A 22,399-nucleotide genomic window follows, 5' to 3' on the forward strand; every position below is an offset into this window, starting at 1 on the left:
CCTTGAAACTCCAACTTCAGTTTACATTTTACAATTGGTCATCTAAGGGGGTGACTGGAGAGAATAATTGATTGCTTCCAAACAAGTACATATTTAACCACAGAAGTGTCATCAAGGAACATCTGGGAAAGAAACGTGTAGTATGTAATAATTGTAAGGTTATAATACACAAACAAGTATATTTGACCTGGGTCAATGATATTCAGTTATGATGCTAGAGTACTCTGGCAGATTGGCTATAAATATGTGCAGGGAAAACTATATAGTGTGATAGTCTAAATTTCTATTTACAGTGAGCAAAGGTACAAAGGGACTAATATGCTCCCACATTGCTGCTCCGATCTACCTTAATTCGACTGGTAAGAGAAGGCCTCATTGTCACAATTGCAGATTCATTAGCTCCAGCTCTTATAGCAGCCTTTCCAGCTTCGATGAACCTCTTGACTGCATCCTCTACATATCTGTTGGCTTCACCCACTGTCATGCTTCTGCCAATATATGGGTAGGTATTGAGGACATAATCACCATTGAGCTGTGATGCAAGCTGAACGAGTTCAACTTGGAATTCTGAGAGGCGAGCATCTTCTTTTGGTCCCCATGGCCTCAATGATGTCTTCACCTCAGGTAGAGTTTCTGCATCCAAATTTCAGGATTTATTCTGAATCATTCTTGTAAAGACGTAATAAATGATTTGATCAGAAATTTACAAGCATCTGAACTTTTTATCTGACCATTATGACATCCAGAAATCTTTAGTTGACATAAGATAGACTTTCAATATTCAAAATCAAAATAATACGACCAAAACATGCTCTGTTCCAGTATATTGCGCTATCTTCCTGCCAGACCAATTATTATGTTTCATCTTTTACGTCTTTGGGCAGCCATGTGTGCGAAGGGAGAGGATGTGGTTGTTAGAAGAGAAGAGGGCACCAAAGAACAGTGTGCCATTCCTTACAACAAACGACATCTCCAAAGCATGAATCATTCAGTCAAAGTACTTTTATAGTTGCAGGGTTCCCATATGACTATGATTTTAGCAAGGAGAAAAGGGATACAATCCAAAGAAATGCACATAACATAATACTAATAGAAGCAAATTCCACCAGTGATACAAGAGCACAGTGCAAAACCATATTCCATATATATATGATAGGAAGTCAACTGATTAACAAAATACAAAGCATTATGTAAAGAAAATTCAACTCAATTCTATGATCAAGGAAATTGATGCATACCTGGACAGTCATTACGTGGAGTTTTGCGCAGGTTAAAATAATTCTCGAAGGTACCAGCCCAAGCATCCCTCTTTGTCAGGAAATTCGAATTCAGGTTGAAAAGCTTCTTCACTGTTGCAGGGATTGAAGAATGTTCGAATTGTGAATGTGGTGTTGGCCCAGGTGGCTCATGGATAACTGCACAAAAACAGAAAAGATTCAAACAGACAAAAGGTCAGGAATTGCAACATTTAGTAAACAACAGTGCATGCAATTCAAGAAATGAAGCAAATAAGAGAGAGGACTGACAGGACAGCTCTGGGAAATGCACTTCTCATAATATCATTTCAACATAAAAATGAAAAAACTGGACAAATAACACAATATTTCATTATTGGCTTTGCATCTACTAAAAAAGAGCTAAACTTCAGAGCTGTCTTCTGGTTGACTACACAAGTTTTCATCTCTCATACAGCCAATTGTCATCTTCAGAATCAACTGGAAATAGTTAGGGATTTAGCAATCAGGGGGATGTCGGACATGTTTCATTCTTTCTAGATAAGAAGCCATATCTTTCGAATTCAACACGAGTGGGAGTTTCCATTCTTGCATATCAAACAAGAATTTTTGAACAAAAGAAAAGCAAATAAAAGCAAATTCAGAAATGATTTGCCAACTCAAAAATAGACTGCTAGAACTTGCTACCTGCTATAAGTTCAGAGCTGTTACACATCTACTATTACAATTTATGTTTATCTATATCTATGAGTTACATCATTAATGATTAATTTCTATCGCAATATACTTTGTTACATTAGAATGAATTGTCTTAAGATCTTTTCCATTGAAGAGTGCAAGCTATACCTTTTACTATACATTGCACACAAACACCCAAAATTCAAATTTCCATACTAATACAGCACTTCATAAAACCAGGGAAAAAAAAAATCGAACTCAGGTTTACGGAGTTTAATGAAAAACTATGCGGGTAATTCAACTTTCCCCCTTTAGTGAGCTAACTGATTTAACTTAAAAAGCTAACCCCACTAGTGAACTGTTATCTAAAGACACAAAGACATCCCATCAAAAACAGGGTACAATTAGAAGTAAAGCTATGTCCTCTCAACTTTCAAAGTTCAAACCATGCTTCTAATCAACACCAAATCATTAAACTAAACGAACAAAAGTTCCGTAACAAATTATAGTTAAGATGAGATAGCAAATTATAATTCACTAACAGTACATTAATTATAGTATTACAGAATTATCCCTCCATCAAATATAAACCCATTAAAACAATGAAAAAAGAAATAAGTTAACAATTAAACAAAGATTTTTTCTTGGACAAAGAAACTCACCAGTAGCCTTGTCGATCCAGGGAGAGACCAAGATAGTAGGGACCCTAACACCCAACCTATTAAACTTGAAATAATACGGGTCGGGACCCACAATCCCATCAGGGTTAGGCACACCCGAGACAGGAGTCGGCACGTGATCATAAAACCCCCCGTGCTCATCGTAAGTAATCAAAAGCGCGGTCTCCTTCCACTGCGGACTACCTCTAAGTATCTCGTACACCTCCTTCACGAATTTCTGTCCACGCGCCACGTCGTGCGACGGGTGATCGTCGTTGGCCGGAAACGCCGTCACGTCAAAGTAGCGTTGCTCAACCACCACGTAATTGGGTAACCGCCCGAGCCGAGCATGGAGCCCGAACTTCAACGCATAGCTGTGGAATTTGGTCAGGTGTTTCAATTTTCTTAGGCTTTTGAAGAAAAGGGTGGCCGGGATATTTTGGTAATAAATGCCGAAGCTGAGGCCATTTTCGTCCAACGAATCGAAAATCGTTTTCTGAGGGAATCCGTTGATGAGATCTTTCTTGACATTACTCATGGCTCCGAACGACGTCGCCGAATGAACGTAAAACCGGTTCGGTTGAGTCGAAGCGGGAACCGAAGCAAACCACCGGTCGAAAACGCCGAACTCGTTCGCTAACTTAGTGTAAACCGGTAATCGACCCGGTTTAAACCCGCTCATGACGGTTTTTCCCATGCCGTCACCCATGCTCTCCGCTTGTTGGACAAAGCCATTCATCGGCGCGGGGTTGGCTGAGCTATCGTTCGACCCGAAAATCTGTTCTCGGATCGCTTGGAAGGAGTGGCCCGGGTCGGAATCGACGAAGAAAGCATCGTCGGAGACGGAAATTTCGGGAGAGTTGGGGTCGGTGACGTTGACTGGATTTGACTCGGAGCCGGTGAGGCCGTCGATATCGGGTCGGGTCGATTTAAGCCAACCTAAAATATGGTCAAAGGATCGGTTTTCCATGACGAGGATAACTATAGTTTTAATGGGTCCTTTGATTTTGTGCTTAGTTCGGAAATTATAGTTAGAACTAAGAGAGTGAGAGGAGATTATAAGATAACAGAAGAGAATGAGGGTGACGGGTATTCGTCGGCCGGAAGTCATTTCCCGCTGACGGTAAAGATGGTAAGAAAAACAAAATGAAAGAGGATTTGGTCGTTGGCGTACGAAATATAGTATAATGTTTTGAGAGTTATTTGGTAGAAGGAACTGTGTTTTAAAAAAAGAGGCTTTGTTTTACTTCAGTTCTGGTCTGGTTTTTCAAAGACCCACCAGCTGCCCGTGGAGAATCGTTGGGCCTTTGCCGGAAACCAGGCTTTACGGAACTCCTCTGACCCATGGGCCTGTCACAGTGGGGTAGGAGTTGATTATATTGGAAAGAATATTCGAATCCGAACCCGGACTGCCAATGAGACTTTAGAAGAATTTTCATTTAATTAAATGTTGGATTTGATAGTTAAAAATTAATATTGTCTTATCTAGTTTATATGTGGCTTGGAATAATATTTATTTATAACACAAAATTTGTCCGATGTACATAACTTTTAAATAAATTATCCGTAAGATGGCTGAATTAAACGACTTAAAATAAAATAAAATTGAAATTGACGTTTTCTTTTTAGTAATAATTGATCATCATGCTGTTGTATCTTCCTGATTATTTATTTGCATATGAATACAAAGGTTGATGTTTACGGAAAAGGGCATGAAAATGGCCCTTTAACGTCACGAATGCCTACAAGTAGTTCAAGGAAGATAACTTGACGGAGTAGCTTCCGTAGAAAATAAGCGACGACATTGTTGACTATGCCTTACATCAATTAACTGCGGGACCAACAAAGAAAGCAACCTTGATGAAATATGTAAGATATTTTCAACAGTAATAAATGTACGACACAGTTCCACGTTGAAAGAAAAAAAAATTAAATATAAAAAAATAAATTGATAATAATTTGATTAAAGTGAGAAAAATTTTAAATTAAATAGTAATTATAAGGACAATTAAACACTCTTTCAATACACTATCAATGATAAAATCTTAAAAACAATAGCATCGATACAAGCCTTAAAACCATTTTATTATTTTCCAGTCTTATATTCAAACAAAACCTAAGATCAAAAATAGGATCATTATCCTTGTCCAAAAAGAGCTGGTTTCGTTTTGAACAATTTAGTAATTGAAAATCGAAACCACAAGAAAGAAGAGCCATTGTGATCAACTATGCTTCAAAAAACTACATAGAAAACCAAGTATTTACTTAATGATCAATGATTTTTCTGGAGAGGCATAAACCAAATACTATAGACTAAGCTCAGGGAATAGACTAAAGAGATTAGATGCATTTTCTGGAACATAACTGGGTGGTGAAGGGCTCATCGTCCCGTCGAATGAGACAAGGGAGTGGTTAACTGCAGGCAGCTGTCATCGATCAAGACATGGGCAACTGGATGTAATCTCCAGCTAGTGAGGATTAAAAAAGATCGACTGCCATCTTGAGCTTGTTTTGTCTCCATTTAGGAAGCTTGTAGAAGGCTCCCTTCGGCATGCCAAATCTTTCTGCAAACTCCTCCTCTGACAAGTATGCCTACAAGAATATGTAACCACAAATTCAGATGCATTCAAGGATGATTCACAAGGATAGGCTGAAAAAAGTAATGGCAGTGATTAACAGATTATCATTGTAAGAAATACTAATTTCAATCTCTAAATTTTGGTTGTCTTATTTTCACATGCAGTCTCATGTCAAAAGCTTTAAAATTTTTTCACAAAATTTAAAGGATAAGAGATCCCTTTTTTCCCTTGACAAATAGCAAGTCACATTGTTTCAAATTGCATTGAAACTTAGGAATTCATAAATGTTGAAGTATCCTTAAAAGGTTTATTTGAAGTTTGAACACTAGGTGGAACAAGATTTTAAAAGCTGTATACTGTTAGCTGTTACCTCTCTTTTGGTCACATCTATGCCTGGAACTGGGTCAGTTGACACCACTGTCAATCTTTGATAAGGATATATTAATGCATTTGCACTGGTCTCAATTGTATCAATCTGGTTTGAGTTTTCATTTGTTGAAGGGGAGCTTGGTTTTACTACCGGAGAATCTGCAAAAAAGGTGATTCAATAAAAAAATTACATATTTTACGACAGGAAAGACAGCATAATTAGATAGAAAAGTTATAAATAAAACAAGGCATCCCAGCATAATGTGCATGGTAAATTAGTTTGCAAATGGAGTCACTCGACCTCAGTCTACGCATGCAAGTCTTTGTCAGAATCATTCTGCCTAGTGCAGATTCTTCTTTATTCAAACTAAAACACTCTGAATCAACTGTGCAAGTTGTTGATCCAAGAGGGTTAAGGTATTCCAATTTCAAGGTCATAATCAAGTTTTGTCTGGTCATCAGTAAGAATGCAACTCATTGAGTGGTTTAAAGCTAGGAAAACTTACAATGACTCTTAGTATCTATTACATCAGATGCATTACTTTTTCCCCTGTTCTAAAATATTCAAGTCTGCCGGATCTTGTAGAGATTATGAACTAATGAAATTGCATTTCCCTATACAGGCACAAAAACTTAATTTAAGCCTAAATAATTTCATTGAAAAATCAATTATGTTCAATGCACCTTGATAAGGTGAGGACCCCGTAAAGAGCTTCCTGACAATTGGTGTTGGGCTGGATACATTGTGGTTGTCAGAAAACTTCAAATGTGAACCTGATTTGCTAGATGCAGGAGATACACTTCTTTCCCATCCATTTGAACTGCCAGATCTGCTTCTTGGGCCATCTGGGGTAGCTTCCCTGGAGTAAGCTTTCCGTGCATTTCTTGCTGGTGCCTGAATGGTATAAGCTTGTGTAAAATTAATTTTGTTTTAGAATTGTAAAGTTCAATAAGTATCCCAATGTATTTCAGTAAAACATATGTTATATATACAAAATGTGGTATTTGCTAATAAATTCTAAAAAGATTAACCAAAAAAAGAAAACCAAAATTCCAGGGTTGCATTTATTTGGTTTTGCTTGATCATAAAATTTTTGCAAGGAAAAGGTTTCTTCTACTTGAACCAAAGGTGCCTTTGGCCATTAATGACAACTATCTGGCAATAAGTACAAATATTGTTGCACCACCCTATAGGTATTGTCACCCTTGCCTTGGCTGCACGCGGCTTAACATCTGTTGAGAATGCTAAGGGACAACTAGATCTTGAAAGGTATAAATAAAATATTATGTAACTTGAGCACATAGCATCTGAATATGTAGCAGTGAAGTGTCCCACAAACACTAGTTCCTTTAGTGAATAATTAAACAAGAATTACAGCTGACTGTTATTCCAATTGTCTATAGTAGACAGAATGAAAAACTCCCAGTGACTTGAGACATTATTTAACAGCTTCCCTGATTAAGCACACTGTGAAATGTCACTCATGGACGAACAGGCAGATCTCCACTGTCCAACAAACTCATGTTTCTGTACTCTGTATTCTAAAAGAAAACTGGCTGACTGTCATGTCTATTCCATTCTACATACAAAACTCCAAGACCAAATATCAATGAAGATATCCTCTTTCTTTAATGGTGAGACAGAGACCAACAGAAACTCAGGAAAAAAGAAACAAGTGGGAGAAACTATATCAAGTCAAAAAAGAATGCCCACATAATGAACCTAATACCTAAATTCTCATACATACATCTAAATAAAGCTCAGTAACAGTCACTTACAGTTCCACTTGATGTTTTCCCCTTCAAGGTAGCAAGCTTCCGCTCAAATGAATTGCCATGCATCTGCAAGACAGCAACTCAATTAAAACTTTAAACTGGACTTGTTCTTGCTGCCAAAATGCATAACTAAATCATGGAGATACCAGTTACACAATAAGTTCCCACACAGCAAAACTAGGATATTCTCTGATAGGAGGAAAAAGTAAATAAAATGAAAAACTTAGTAATAAAATCCTTCTTTGTTTATTATGTTACTTTTTACTAATGTTACTTTTTGAACTTGACATTAGTTCAAACCATTTAATGCAAAGGACAAAGATACATAATAATATAATAAATAGATAAACAAGTAAGCATATAATAAATAACTATGTATCTATATCATCAAATAAATTAGTAAGTACATAAAAATAAATATATTCATAGTTAATTAATGAAATTAAATAAATTAATATATTCATAATTAAGAATAAAAATACTATTGTAACATCTTAAAAAAATATAATTTGTTACCTATAAGTATGTGAAATATATTATTAACTAATATATGTGAAATATATTATTAACTAACATCTTCATTTTATTTCAATATATAAACAATTAGTAATTATTTCATTGAATTTTTATTTTATTACAATTTTCATTTAGTTTATTTAATATACCATTAGTAGTTAATACTAATTTTTATTTTATCTATTACTACAATACAATTGAAATATGTCAAAAATAATAATTTTTGTTTACTTAGACATACATGTAACTATATTATTATTTCACTGAATTTCCTTTTGCATTTCAAAATCAAATATTGTAAAATTATAAATTACAAAATGCACTTTGTCTCACCACTGAGCTATCAATTTCACCGTCACCACTGTTTTCAATCTGACTACTATCAATCTCATTGTTATGCCAAACAGAGCCTTAGATACTACCAGCAGCTCAAAGTTCAAGTATTTTTGCTGAAACATTTTCTACTATATTACACGTGTTTTCTATCCAATAAAGGTACTTCACAGAGTTCACAATATCAAGTATGCCCCCGCAACCCCGATATCCACTTATTCTGCATCACTGGTCATCACTGACTGGGTATCCAGGTCTAATGGAAATTGATTAGAAACAATCATAAAAAATTAAATAAAAATATGGATTAGCCAAGACAGTGAAAGTACACCAACATCATTGACAAGGAGCTAATAATAGGTACTTCTAACTAAGGCAGATTACCCACTTACATTTGCCTTTGAGGGATCCCATTCAAAGAAGCATGTGAAAAATGGTGGCTCATGGCCTTCAGTGATAACATATATAGGAGTTTCCAAAGAAAGTTCTTCTTCCAGAATGTCTGTTTCAAGGAATTTCTGCCAGTCAAGGAAACAAATATGAGAGCATAGAAAGAACTGAAGAGTATAAAACATTCACATAATGATAACATTTGTAAATGTTCAACATCAAAATATTGGTATGCCAAACTACAGATAATCCAGGACACAAAGAAGACCTTTGAGAAAATAAATTCTGAGAGAGTCTAGGCATATAATTTACCAGACCAAGATTAAGGGCTACTTGTTTTGATTTAATAGTTGAGTGGCGTCCAACCCAAACATATATTTCTTTATGGCAGTCTAGCACTAGTACATCTTCAGTAGTTAAATCATCTTGAGTGAAGCTATATATCTCTTTAACCTGAAAACAAAACCAAGCCAAAGTAAATCCTCAATAAAATCAAAGAGGTATTTTATAACTCAATAGTTGCTTTCCAATTTAGCAACAAATTCTTTCTTTAGAGAAAAAAAAAAAACTGAACATAATACTAATTTTTTGCCTTTTGAATTTCAAATTTTTACAGAGAAGAGAATGGAATACCACAATAATTTCATCAACTACGCACCATTTTATGTCCAGAATAATCAGATAGAAATTCAGCATGATTCAAAACTGATTAGCAAACTTTCAAGAAAGCAGAAAATTTGCATAAGGAACCCAGCCAAACCCCTTAAAAGAGATGCTTTCAGACCATTATATATATATATATATATATTTATCTTTATCATAGATTAATGAGTTTAATCCAAGATGACATGACTTCTCTATACTTCATTTTAGACACTCAGCTGAGACATGATTCACCAGGCAAATTTAAGTCCCTTCCTTTTACTACCTAGGCTATAAAATTCTGACAAAAGGTTTGGACAGTGATAATACTCTCCTCTACAATACATGACAAACTGTAGTATATACTGTGGCTATCCTGAAAGGAAATTCAAAAAGCAATTGACCAGCTTCATGGGAAAAGTTAAAATGTTTCTGACCAAAATGATGGATGAACTAATCCGTAGACTTGGCTGCTTATGCAAGGCACATTCACAAAAGGAAGTGAACGAAGAACCTACTTTCACAACAGGTCCTAAACACTGTAAAGATTAAAGAACTCTTATGTCTCTATGACATGCAATCCTAGGAATAAGCAAAAAGGATGAAATTTATGATTATATCCAAAGTCCATTCAATCTACTTGAGCATAGAGATCTCTCCTTACAGAAAGTCCATGGAACTGAATTTAACATAGATAGGTAATGTCAATCCTATTGACATTTGAATGGTTTCAAAAATAGGCATTTCCCTTAACTAGCCTAAATTTCAATGAACTCCTTGTTAAAAATCTATATGTGCAATATGAGTTGATGACAACATTTATATTGCAACCAAACATGCTTAACTATGAAAGGTATGCAAGCCAAAAGAACCAAACAAGGTGTACCTTGACATCACCTGAAAAGGGAAATCAAACCAAGCGGCAAAGAACCATAACCAACTGTCAGACATGTTTTGCAGCAATTTACAGCCGGCAATCTTCTGAACCAAGGCAGAAGCAAATTATCCTTCCAGAGAACAATAGTAAAAAGAGAGGAAATTTGCTTACCTTCAGTAGAGGTAAATTTAAATAAATGTTGATCTTCTATGAATTTTTTCATCTCTTTTTCTCTTGGATACTCTGTCTTTCCACCAAGTGAACTCCAGAAACTGTCTGGTTCGCTTCCTTCCCTCACCGATATGGGTTGCCATGTTGGCTGTAAATAGCATCAAAGAAATAAAATCAAGGATGATTAAATTAAGGATCAGAAAACAACAATGAGAAATTCACAACATAAATTTGTAGCAATGGCTTTCTCAGCCATTGAGAGAAAATTTATTGCTAAAATAGAAACTAATTAAAATATCTAATATTACAGCCCATTTGAATAACATAATTACATACATTAATCAGTTCAAGCATTCTATCAAGAAGATCATGGTCTCTACTCAAGGTGAGATTCCCAATCCAAGTGAAGACAGATGTTCCATTTTGCAGGATGTAACAGTAGGATGAATTCAGGGAGCTTGAAACCTGAAAAGATTTTAGTTTAACAAGTCAGTCATATGTGGAGGAGCATATGTACCGAAGCAAAATTATTCTAACCAGCTAAATAATTTGAGAAAGCCTAAACAAAAAAAAAATAATTCTGCTTGAAAGTTCAAAGCTTTCTCAAGATGAAAACTAATCAACCTTTGAGCATGACTTAACCATTTGATGACTTAATTGATATCAAGTGTTGCTCTTTTGACAATGTAAGCATAGTAATCATGTTAGCAAACAAACAGAAGGTGCAAAAGTAAACTGGAGATTCAATTTTTTAACTGATTTTCCTATAAAAAATTAAATGCAAGACCACTAACTCATTTATATTTGGCATATCATATTCATGGCAATGGTAGGTTGCTCTCAACAAGTACCACAAGTTGTATAAACATATAGGATATATTTTGGAATGTGGAAGTGTATTTCTCTTATAAAGAAAACATAATTCTTATACTGACAACAGGATATTAATGTTTGTTGCAGAGGCTCCTATTGGCATCCAACAGAAATATGATGTTTGAATGGTTATCAGGCAAAACAATATGTATTAAGGCATGTGAACGCCTGTGGGTGTAAGTCTGGTTGTGTGTGTGTGTGTGTGTGTGTGTGTGAGAGAGAGAGAGAGAGAGAGAGAGAGAGAGAGAGAGAGAGAGAGAGAGAGAGAGAAGGAGGGAGATGGGGAGACAGAGAGAGAGAGAGAGAGAGAGAGGGAGAGAACAAGGGTACTGTTTTAGGATGAATGTTAGATCTTGGACTTACATGATCAACCTGGATAGCTTGCATGTTTTCTGGACTCGTCCCTTGAACTCGAAAAAGTGCTGTTTTTTTTTCATCATAAGTATCATCATCAATACCACTTTCAGCAATAAACTTCTTGTACCCTGCACTGATACCTCCCTTTATTTTATATAAAAAAAAAAAGGCACAATGTAGTGTTAGAAGACTGCCTATTTTGTCGGTAGATTAGCACAAAAATTAATTTATACTCGAAAGTAATTAAGGGCAAACGTATCTTGTGAAGAACCAACCTTATAAACAATTAATGTCTGGAAAATAAGGAAAAACTGAACTGGCTCTCTATTTTCAGTAACCTGAGCCTGAAAATAAAACATGAGATTTAACCTAGTGAACATCATCTGTTGAGATTCAAAAGATGTTAGTGTTATACATATATCCCTTAGTAGTTAATCCTCATACATTCATGAAGAATAGCAAAATAGATCATACTCCTTTAGAATCAGAAAAGCAAAGGACCATTGCAATGGTCAACAAAGAGCAAAATAAGAATTTGCCTGTATGACATAGCCTGTCATTTTCAGTACCATGAATGAGTAAAACCATTGGCTTTCTCTGACAAAGCAAAATCACATAGAGACAAATCACATAAGATACACTAAAAATTACTTACAACTACTTGATTAATTCTTGAACATCCTAAGTTAACTTGTAGCATCAGGTTAATCAAACCAAAGTAACAAATATTATAATACGTGTTGGAGAATGAAAAATAGAACTTGCCATTACTGGATCCCCTCTGGTTGAATCAACAATTGCACTCATATGGAAGATGGCATCAGCTCTATCTTCCTGCAGGAAGGAACAGATAATGAGAAAAGGAGACAAATGACATGGTCAGAAAGCTGATCTAGTGATCATATGTAAAAACTAAAATGTTACAGCAAAATATAGCTGAAGATACCAAAATTGCATACGTAACAGTATTGCATGAAATTAAGAGCCAACATTTTAGTCCAAACAAGAAAATGCAACTCACAAGCACAGAATGAAATAAGTAGTCATATTGTTTTTGATTCGACATGATCATATCTAATGAGATATTTTCATTGGTATTGTTTCTTTGCTCTTCCTCTACTGCCTTTGGCATTAAAAAAATACTTACAGCCTTTGGTCATGATAGCACTTCAACAATCACTACAAGTTAAACTTAGCTTCTCAAGAAAAAGTTCATATTTCAAATAAATACTTTACTAGTTGAATAACTCATAACAAAGGCAGCAAAACCTTTCAACATTTAAGCAAGGCATCACCTATAAAATCTGCAACATTAAACGCTTCTAATTGTTCATTATAGAATTGTGATTGATTAAAAATCCTGATTAAACATATATAGAAATAAACATACAGGATCTCTATCAAAAAGGATAAATATTCTCGCATGCCCTATGCAGTAATCTAAAGGATTTTTTTTATAAAGTTTGCATGTCTAAGATTCCAATTGCTTGCTGTAGGATTGGGATGGATCCTAATGCCCAATCTCAAGCATCTCCTGGTTTACCAGACAAAAGCTCAAGATCTAAATGAAAAAGGTTATCATGTATTAATGAAGCATGCTTACCAGTACACTTCGGTGACCAAGCCATGCATAAAATAAACTCTCATCCCTTTCATTTCCAGGATATGTATACTGCACAACATAGCAATCCCCACTGTAGAGCTTTGTCTGTTCTGAAACTGGAATAAGGGACAGTTCATGACCATTTACCCGCCAAACCTGGCATTTCACCATTGCAAAAACACAAAATATGAGACAGTAAAGGCTTAAGCCATCACTCAGAAAAAAGAAGAATCATTTTCTTGAAATTGATGCTACTTTCAGTGTGCCTCTGCAATTTATATAAGACTGGAAGTCTTCTTCAGGAAGCTCCTTCACTTCATAACCCTGTTGCTTGAATATTGCTGAAAGAGAAAATGAAGTGAAATTTATAAGTGCATCATATATATAGCCTACAACTGATCCCCTTCCACCTCTTTCTTTCCAACAATTTTGTTGCAATAGGTGCAAACCTGCCACTTTTTCTCGCCCTTCATCATACAGCTTGGTCTCTGCAGTTTGAGGCCAAATATTGAAGTAGGATTTAAACATTGAAGTTTCTAGACCCTCAGTTAAAAATGTTAAGTGAGTCCTGCTTGACCTGTCATGCTTTCTGAGGAAATCCTGTAAAAGAGTAGCCAGCAATCCAGTCAGAAAGAATGCCTTAAACTCCTGCCGGCAAGCATAAGTAGAGGCAGTAACACTTGTCAACAAATTCTTCAATCTACATATCACAAATGCTCCTTACATTCACCAGCCTATCTCATACAATTAATGCCTTTTGGGCACTTTCTACATTGAGGGATAAAACCTTGTAAAACCATAGAGTGTAAATCTGGAAAAGATAGAAACCTATGAAGGTGGACTCCAGTAGATCAAAGTTTCACTTAAAGACAGAACCTGATATCCATGGATGTCCGTCTTCTTTAAGGGAATAATAAAATCATTTATTGTCAGAAATTTTCTCGCTTGTATTTTATACATAGCCTGAGGGAGCCATAAAGTGAAATAGGGGGCCCACCTTGTTTAGTCAAGGCTGGTATGTGGGAATAAGGAACCAATGTAAGTAACCTCATACTAAAACAAGTAATTTAATTAGAGATTATTCATCTACAGCTCAAGCAAAGCACTGCCTCTCATTCTCCATGCTAACTTTTGATATAAATAGATATACCAAAAAAAGAAAAGCACAAAAAGGCTTAATAGACTGCATTCTGACTTGATAATTCTATAAACAGCTTAGATGATTGAGGAACATTACAGCATTTGAAGAAAAGGTACAAGACAGCTTATCATATTAACTCAATGTCTTAATTAATAATATTCTTGCCAATCTTCTCCAAAGAAGCCAGAGCATCCTGTACAAAAATTATATCAGGTCAAATGGCTATTATGATTTTGGGATAAAATGCGGGAGAATAGGGAGAGGTAAAGGGAGGAAAGGGATAATGTCAGTTCATCTATAGATGCAGGCCTGGCATTTCTAAATGCATCCAACATATCCCCCTAATGATGCACTCAATCCAACATTTTGCTTTACATCTACATGTGTGAGTAGAAAGAGCGGGATGGAAAGGAGAGGGCAAGAAGCAGAAGAAAATAACTCTTACCTCTGCAGCTGAAATAGATGTCTTTCGTTCAGTTATTGAAGTATTTCTTCCCATCCAAACAAAAATTTCAGCACCACAGTCTAGCATATAGCACTTGCTTTTCTCAAGCATATCTTTATCCAATGAATTACTTCCAATTTGAGATAGTTTCCCCTGAAGATTTATCCTGAAAGATCTTAAAGTGTCACTCGAGAAAGGTATGCTATTTCATTTAAAGGAAGAGAAAAAAAAAATTTCTTGGAGAACAGAAAGAAAGAAAAGAAGAAGAGTAACACAGAAACTAACAGGACGAATTGATTCAATCAACAACATCTTACACCAGTTCAAAAGTTAGAAAAGAGCAGCTATTTATAAAAATATAGGAGGTAATAGCCAAAAGGTATACAGTATGATTTGACTCTTACAAATGCACAACACAGTTGTTTCTGACTACTCATATACAACCTTGCAAATACTTAGGAACTAAGTTTGTTCAAGTTGACAAAGACATATTAGCAAAATTCAAAGCCAAACTCACCAGAACAATATTACAGGACTGTCAACTTGTTGCTCACCAGCCAAAGCTGAGTCCCGGGGAATTGGTGCATAACCACCAAAAAAACTCCAAAATTCACCAACATCAGAATCACCAACCAATTTTCCATCCTCTGCAGCAAGAGAACCATTTAATAATTGCGATATCTTTTATTGGAAAAAAAGGTTGCAAGAAAATTTCCAACCTATAATTGCCACTTCACAGTTTCCAGCGTGCTTATTCTCTTTGATATACTGAACAACCTCCAAAGCTTTAGCCCTTTCTTGGATACTAGAGTTGCACCCGCTAAAGAGGAAAATTTTTGATGCAGTTTCAAGAATGAATACATCATTGTGATTCAAGGATGATCGAGAAAAAGGCACCTGGTCAGCAAGCATGACATAGGAAGAATCATAGTTAATGTTAAGCCAAGGTATTGAGAACAACAAAACTACTTTGTGTATTTATCAACATAGTACCAGTGCATAACAGAACCATTCAATTTTAAAGATTGATAATGAGTTCATGGCTTATTATTGAACAGACTCCTTGTATTGACTTGTTGGCATTGTATATAAATACAGCCTGTAATTACCAAAATATGCCTGCTATAGAACAATCATCCCTAAACAAGTGTTTTATTGGATCACTAGATTTTGTCTTGTAAAATAGACCACAAGAGCAACTTGGCTCTTTCAAGTTTTAATTTCTCAACTTGAATTTTCATCATTGCCCTGCAGAGTTATTTCGGTAATTATGTTATAAGACATGTATCTAGAGGGTTTTTTTTTTTTTTTTGGAATGTTAACTCAAATAATTAAATTCATCTCAATTCCTTTCCCAAACTTCAAACACAACTTACTTCTTTAACATGAACTACATGATCTCCCTTGCATGTTAACAAGGTGACTTGGTTTGTTTCACCATTTGAGTTCCCTGGCTGTGAAGAATATACTCCTTCAACAGGAATAATACAAGGTTTAAAATATGACAAGAATTTCTCTGTCTCTTGGCCTTGAACTTCTCGATACTGCACAGTGCAAGACCCTAGCGCTGCATCTAGTTGCAGTGCTTTGTCCGATGCTAAGGCTGAGTCTACCTGCCAATACAGCAACCATTCTCAAAATACCCAGTAGTAGCATAAGACTGCATTATGTAAATATTAATGGATCAATACCTGATAATTTTGGGTTTCAGGTGGCAAACCTTCTTTTTTTTAAAAAAAAAAAAACAGTGTTTAATACAATTAATAAATACTAAAATATTTCAATAATTTTTTCTAACAAAAAAGTTTCAATCGTATTTCAATCAAGCGGAGTGATACTTAGGCCTAACAACTTGCTTTATTTGGACATAAGGTCAAACACATTTGGCAGGTTCCATCCATTTTCTTGTCTGTATCATAACTCTTCCTGATATTGAAGAAACTACCAAATTTAACATTCAATAAAAATCTTGAAACATAATCTTGTCCATGAATAGAAAGACAAGAATGTGAAAAAAAAAAAAAAAAAACACAATCAATAACCTCATTTGCATCATTTCCCATCCAATAATGTATGTCGTGCTGCGGAGGCCCACTTTTTAGCACGCTTGTCTGTCTCAAACAACAACCAAAAATCCAAACATATAAATCTTTAAAAATCTAAATGTAATAATCATAACTCCATTTTACTAGACCAAAAAGTTAAAACGCTAAAACTTACACTTAAAACGACATATGCACTTCCAGAGTAGAATTTTCCATGAGAGGATTTTGGAACGGGAACCAACCGCAAATCCTCAATGCACCAGATTTCTAATCCACTAGATATACACAAAAAGGAGATTAAAACAGAGAAACACAAGGAAAAAAGAAATAAAGTTAACAGTTATGAATATACGGTTTTGCCCCTGCGCCATGTAATGCTGAATCAACGTCTTTGCTGTAAAAAGCCATTATCTCTCATCACTTAGACTTAAAGAACACAATCTGCAATCGAGGCATTGAATGTTAGATCTGAAAGCTTGATCAAAATCAAATGAAGAAGAAACAATTTGAGGGGAAAACGAAAAGGAAAAACCAAACCTGGAACTGACCAAACAGAAAGTTGAAAAGAGAAATGTTAAATAAAATATTCTGATCAGTGTTTAAGAATGGAGATTAACAGAGCAATAAAAAAGGTTGGGGAACGCCGAAAGGGGGAAGGAGAGATGAGACGCTTGGCTTTATCGTCCAGCTAACTGGGGACCCACGGCCCAAAGTGAAAGCTTTTCTGATTTGTTGAAAACGAAAGAAAGTGGACAATCATAGAAAAGGGGCGAGTGGCAGAGTGGGGTCTGGTTCTTGTTGGTTCCCGCTCCCGCCCGCTCTGGATTTCAATTTTTGCAATCAAAAACGACGTCGATGGATGCCTAATTTTGTATTTTAAATGGATTGGGACGTTAAATTGGGAGTTTGGGTCGGTGATTGGCCAGTCGTGCCGGCTAGCCTAAGCGTCAACCATCAATAGATGGTTCTAAAATTTTTTAGTACAAAGCAAATTCGAATTTGGACACGTGTTTGCGCTTGAATGAACAAATATTTTATTTAATATTTAATTCGAGAAAGAAGAGAGAAATTGTATATTAATAACTGAAAAAAGATAATTTTAAAAAATAAAAGGTCTAAATTTGATAAACCTGTTACAATCTTTTAAATCAAAGATACGTTCTCATAGTTAAGTGAATTAATTAATAAAAAAAATTCATTTATAAATTTTATTTAAAAAATCATGATTGAAATTAATAAATTATTATCTTAATTACTTGATTACGCATGTAATATGTTAGTTTGAATACATAAATAGATATTTTAAAATAAAAATAAGATAATTTCAGTTTTATATATATATAAAAGAAAATATATATAAGACGTGTTCGTAATTTATGATGGTTGGTAAGAGTTTTAAAGTAAAATAAAATGGTCTTAATGGTATAGGCCATGAACCATGTCAAGCATGGGAGAGTTATTAAACTTTTTGCGATTTATGAACTTGACAACGCAGCGAGTAGAAAGAAAGTAAGTAACATTAATCAAAGAAGCATTAATGTTGGAAACAAAATTAGGTTAATATGTAAGGAATTAGGTAGTCAAAATGGGTGGGGAATCTAAGGAAGAAACCTATTCATTCCGACTTTGAGATAACATTTGTGTAAGTGGCACCATCAAATGGGATCTTACTAAAATGTTCATGTTAAATGCTTGAATTTAACATGCATTTCAAAATTCAAGTATGATTTTAAATTAAATATTTATGAAATATTATTTTTTAATTAATAATTGGAATATAATTCGGCTCAAGTAATCCTGAACCCTTACTTACATTCTTATGCACATGTATCTAATTCCCAATTAGAATCCTATTATTAATTAACAGTAAGTGGAACCCTTCGATATATGGAATATTGGGCCAGATTCTTCTTACTTATCGGCCTAAGACTTGGGCCGCCACAATCAGGGCCTGAGCCAAGGAAATTTAAAAATTAAGGAATTGTCTTTGTAAAGGGTTTTGTTCAAATTCGGGAACTCAAAATTTAGGGTTTTCGCTGAAAAATAGGGGGAAGAACTGAAAGGTTCAGCAGAATCCGATGAATCCATTAACGTTAGTAAAGCGATTGCAGAACATAAACGCAAAAGAAGCAGATCTGGGGATATCGGAGGAAGCATCATGGCACGCTAAGTACAAAGATTCGGCTTACGTTTATGTAGGCGGCCTTCCCTTTGATCTCACAGAAGGCGATCTCCTCGCTGTTTTTTCCCAGTACATTTTCCTTTTCAAATTTCCTTTTTTCCGCTTTAAATTTTGTTGGAATTCGTCATTGGTTTGAATTTACTTCCTGCATCTGACTTGAATGTTTATTAATTTTTCTCAGATATGGAGAAATTGTAGATGTTAATCTTGTTAGAGATAAGGGTACTGGGAAGTCGAGAGGCTTTGCTTTTCTTGCTTACGAGGATCAAAGAAGTACAATTCTTGCTGTAGGTTAGGATTTCACTCTCTTAACGTTCAAATTTAAGCATCAGTTTTTTTTTTTTTAATGACGAAGAAAGTGATATGATAGAGTTTGTTTTTTGGTATTGAAGATAATCTTAACGGGACACAGATTTTGGGTCGAATTATAAGGGTTGATCACGTTGAAAAGTATAAGAAGAAAGAAGAAGAAGATGAAAAGGAAGAACAGAAGAAGAGGGAGGCCCGAGGGGTTTGTCGTGCTTTCCAGAGAGGTGAATGTACTCGTGGTGCTGGATGTAAATTTTCCCATGATGAGCAAGTAAGTTTCATTTCCTTTTCATACATGGTTAATTTGGGTAGCCCTTCATGATCATCATTTCTATGTTCTTAAGTCAGTGTTAGGAGTCCAGATGAATTTAAAGCTTAAATGGCTTATGCTAGCTACTAATTATGCGGACCTGTTTCCCTTGGGATGTTTGTTTAATAATTTATTTATGTGAAAATAAAATGATTAATATGTGGTACTTTCAAAAAAGCATGTACTATTTGCAATGTTAATTTTGAGTTGAATGGAGTAATCTTGTTATTCTTTTATTTCGTGGAACTCATTATCTAGATCATAAAACTGGCATGGTTATTGACTACCGCACTTTGTTAGCATATGTGGATTCTTTCTCATCGGAATGCAACAATGTTTTTGTCCAATTGATTTTGTGAACTATGATGGCCTAAGAGAAGTGTGCTTTGTTAATTTTGTAGTTACTTTTTGAAAAAAAAAAAAAAAAACTTGTTTTCCCTCTGTTATTTATCATTCTTGGCTTTTTTTCTCCATCTTGTAAGGGCTGGTGTTTTAAACATATCAAGTAGAGAATGTAGTTTGCCATTTATCGTTAGCTATGCCAAAGTCCTTTATGTTATATTATTTATAGTGTTGCCTATTTATGTCTTGTTCCATTTTCTGCCCAGAGAGCTGCAAACACTGGTTGGGGTCCTCAGGATCAAAGTTCAAGATGGGGACATGAAAAATTTGAGGGTTCAAAAAAGAATGAGAAAAGTTTTGGCATGCAAGAGCGTGCAGTTCAAGAAGGTTCTCAACCAGCAAGGAGTAATGAGAAGGCCTCAGAGAAAAGTGATGGGAGGGAAGGAAAGAGATCTAGAAGGTATGATGATAGGGATGTTGGACCAACATCAAGAGAAGATTATGATCATAGAGAGGAAAAGAGATCAACATGGCACAATGACAATGAATTCGAGCCTAATTCGAGAGATGATCGGTATAGAAGGGAAGAAAAAAGATCTAGAAGGCACAATGATAGTGACTTTGAGCCAAGGTCAGGAGAAGATCGTTATAGGAGGGATGAAAAGAGATCTATAAGGCATGATGATGATGAATATGGGGCAAGGTTAAGAGAAGATCGTTATAGGAGGGATGAAAAGAGATCAAAAAGGCATGGTGATGACAAGTATGAGCCAAGGTCTAATGGAGATCATGACAGGAGAGAAGAAAAAAAATTAGTAAGGAATGAATCAGAATCTCATCCAAGAGAAGATTATGATAAGAGAGGTGGGGAGAAATGGTCAGCCTATAACAGGGATTCTTCCTCCCATCAACGTGGAGAAAAGGATGATCGTGGGCATAAGTCAGATAGATAAAATTTTTATGTATGCGGAGAGGAGCTCTGTGCTTGATGTTTACTTGTACAGTGCGAAGTGCATCACTCATATCTAAAAGCCATTGTCTACTTAATTTGGCCTAGCTGTATCCTGAGCTTTGTTTGAAGTTTCTGTATTCATCATAAATATGGGGGGTTGTTCTTCAGGAGCAATACACAAATTTTTTATTATCAAGATGATCGGTCAACTGTTTAATTGTTAATCCGATTCCTGATGATGTTTTACATGTATAGCCTAAGATCAGGTTCTTCATGGCTGATTTAATGTCTTATGTTTCTTCCCTTTCCTGCTTTTGCGCAACATGGTTTGTGGGCGCTTAGTTCTGCATCCATGAGTTATATTCGGGAAGAGGTATTTTGTCTCGCTGATTGGGGCATCCAAGGAGAGTGAAGCAAAACAGCACACCATAAGACATTGCACGTAATTCACGTTCAAAGTAAATGGGTTGGAATTAAGAGGTAGCTCTAGGCATGTTGCGGTCTTCAGCTGCAATTCTTATGGAATTGTCAGGAATGATAGGTTCCTCTAACTCGTTGGAAGTGATTTCTCATCAGCAGCTGCCACTTTAAGTGGTGGTAACCCGGGTACTAAGACAGGACCTTCTCACAACCCAACATCTCTCCATCAATCCTTTGGTTTTCGTTTGATAAGGTTCTAGGAGTTCTTTGGAGTATGGATGGTTTATCTTCTGCATAGCCAATGTTTTTAGATTCAGATAGCCTGACACTCTTCAAATTAGTTAAAATTTTGCCCCTTAGACGAGTCAGATATTCTCACCAAAAGTTGGTTCCAGAACTTGATGATCTCCGAATCCTCCTTTTCATTTACCATTTGCTACTCCATGACATTCTGAACTTCAACATTGTCCCAGTCTTCTTCTGTAATGACTAAAGTGTTCTTGATTCCCCCAAGTTCGAAAAATTCCATCTGGACCAGGCTGCCATAGTAGATCACCTGAATCTTGTTCGAGTACAAACTTGAAATCGAATCAACAAGTCAGTACGCATATGCATATCCTAATCAGAGTTAACAAATTTGCATCAGATTTTCACAATTTTAAATCTTTTTCAACGTTTTGCAGAGTCTTCAAGAGTCTCTTTCTTACCATTTCAACCATCCATAAGTGCCCATCTGACCATGTTAGTGGTATGGCGCTCAAAGGATCCCACATAGACCAAGAATAGAATCATTGCCCACCAAGAGAAATTGTTCACCAAATGAGCACTCCTTTAATTTGTAGCTGAAATTTCACATGGACAGTCTTTTTACTGCTCCAAATTACAGAGATAGCCAAGAATCGATAACTTCTTGTCAGAATGAAGTACAAGAATTTGGTCTTTATATAAGGTGACAATTTGTTTCTTTTATTTTCTCTTATGCACTTTTCCTTTTTCCTCTATTAAGACTTGAAAATTTCTTTTCTGACATCAATTACCAGGTTAACATTAGAAAAATAAACAGGGCAGATGCATGATCAAGTGTTAGTACAAAGATAAAACATGAACAAGAAGTAGATTCCTCAACCTTAAACTGTAAATTAGTGCAAGAAACAAGAACATGTGAATTCTAAGCTTGAAATTCCTGGGAATCTAT

The 22,399-nt window shown here is 35.5% G+C and overlaps 3 protein-coding genes across 4 annotated transcripts; 1 reads left to right on the forward strand and 2 right to left on the reverse strand.

Annotated features, from left to right (window-relative positions):
* Window positions 1–123: 123 nt before the first annotated feature.
* Window positions 124–3,851, reverse strand: NPC1 (non-specific phospholipase C1). Its single transcript, XM_007016057.3, has 3 exons — window positions 2,576–3,851; window positions 1,239–1,415; window positions 124–633 (listed from the first exon to the last, which is right to left on the reverse strand). Exons 1-3 carry the CDS (start codon window positions 3,681–3,683, stop codon window positions 314–316), a joined length of 1,605 nt encoding a protein of 534 aa, XP_007016119.1. The 5' UTR covers window positions 3,684–3,851; the 3' UTR covers window positions 124–313.
* A 905-nt stretch (window positions 3,852–4,756) lies between these two features.
* Window positions 4,757–17,356, reverse strand: VLN1 (villin-like 1). Of its 2 annotated transcripts, XM_007016058.3 has the most exons (23): window positions 17,227–17,352; window positions 17,042–17,130; window positions 16,865–16,964; window positions 16,687–16,755; window positions 16,021–16,257; window positions 15,364–15,541; window positions 15,162–15,291; window positions 14,645–14,810; window positions 13,508–13,658; window positions 13,314–13,399; window positions 13,059–13,214; window positions 12,221–12,289; window positions 11,731–11,799; window positions 11,462–11,599; window positions 10,562–10,690; window positions 10,226–10,373; window positions 10,064–10,074; window positions 8,848–8,988; window positions 8,538–8,663; window positions 7,300–7,362; window positions 6,205–6,415; window positions 5,522–5,679; window positions 4,757–5,164 (listed from the first exon to the last, which is right to left on the reverse strand). In XM_007016058.3, the coding sequence occupies exons 2-23, from the start codon at window positions 17,095–17,097 to the stop codon at window positions 5,051–5,053; spliced, it is 2,706 nt and encodes a 901-aa protein (XP_007016120.3). In that variant the 5' UTR covers window positions 17,098–17,130; window positions 17,227–17,352; the 3' UTR covers window positions 4,757–5,050. The 2 variants fall into 2 exon arrangements, with proteins under 2 accessions (XP_007016120.3, XP_088665768.1); XM_088809642.1 differs by lacking the exons at window positions 4,757–5,164; window positions 5,522–5,679; window positions 6,205–6,415 and adding an exon at window positions 6,821–7,100 and having other exon boundaries at window positions 17,227–17,356.
* Window positions 17,357–18,683: 1,327 nt separating this feature from the next.
* On the forward strand, window positions 18,684–21,008 carry LOC18590509 (RNA recognition motif (RRM)-containing protein). The gene is made up of 4 exons (XM_018128062.2): window positions 18,684–18,940; window positions 19,053–19,162; window positions 19,264–19,451; window positions 20,099–21,008. Exons 1-4 carry the CDS (start codon window positions 18,768–18,770, stop codon window positions 20,783–20,785), a joined length of 1,158 nt encoding a protein of 385 aa, XP_017983551.2. The 5' UTR covers window positions 18,684–18,767; the 3' UTR covers window positions 20,786–21,008.
* The last annotated feature ends 1,391 nt before the right edge of the window (window positions 21,009–22,399 follow it).

This window comes from Theobroma cacao, chromosome 9 (genome assembly GCF_053813885.1).
Source record: "Theobroma cacao isolate CCN51 chromosome 9, ASM5381388v1, whole genome shotgun sequence".
Lineage (NCBI taxonomy): Eukaryota > Viridiplantae > Streptophyta > Magnoliopsida > Malvales > Malvaceae > Theobroma > Theobroma cacao.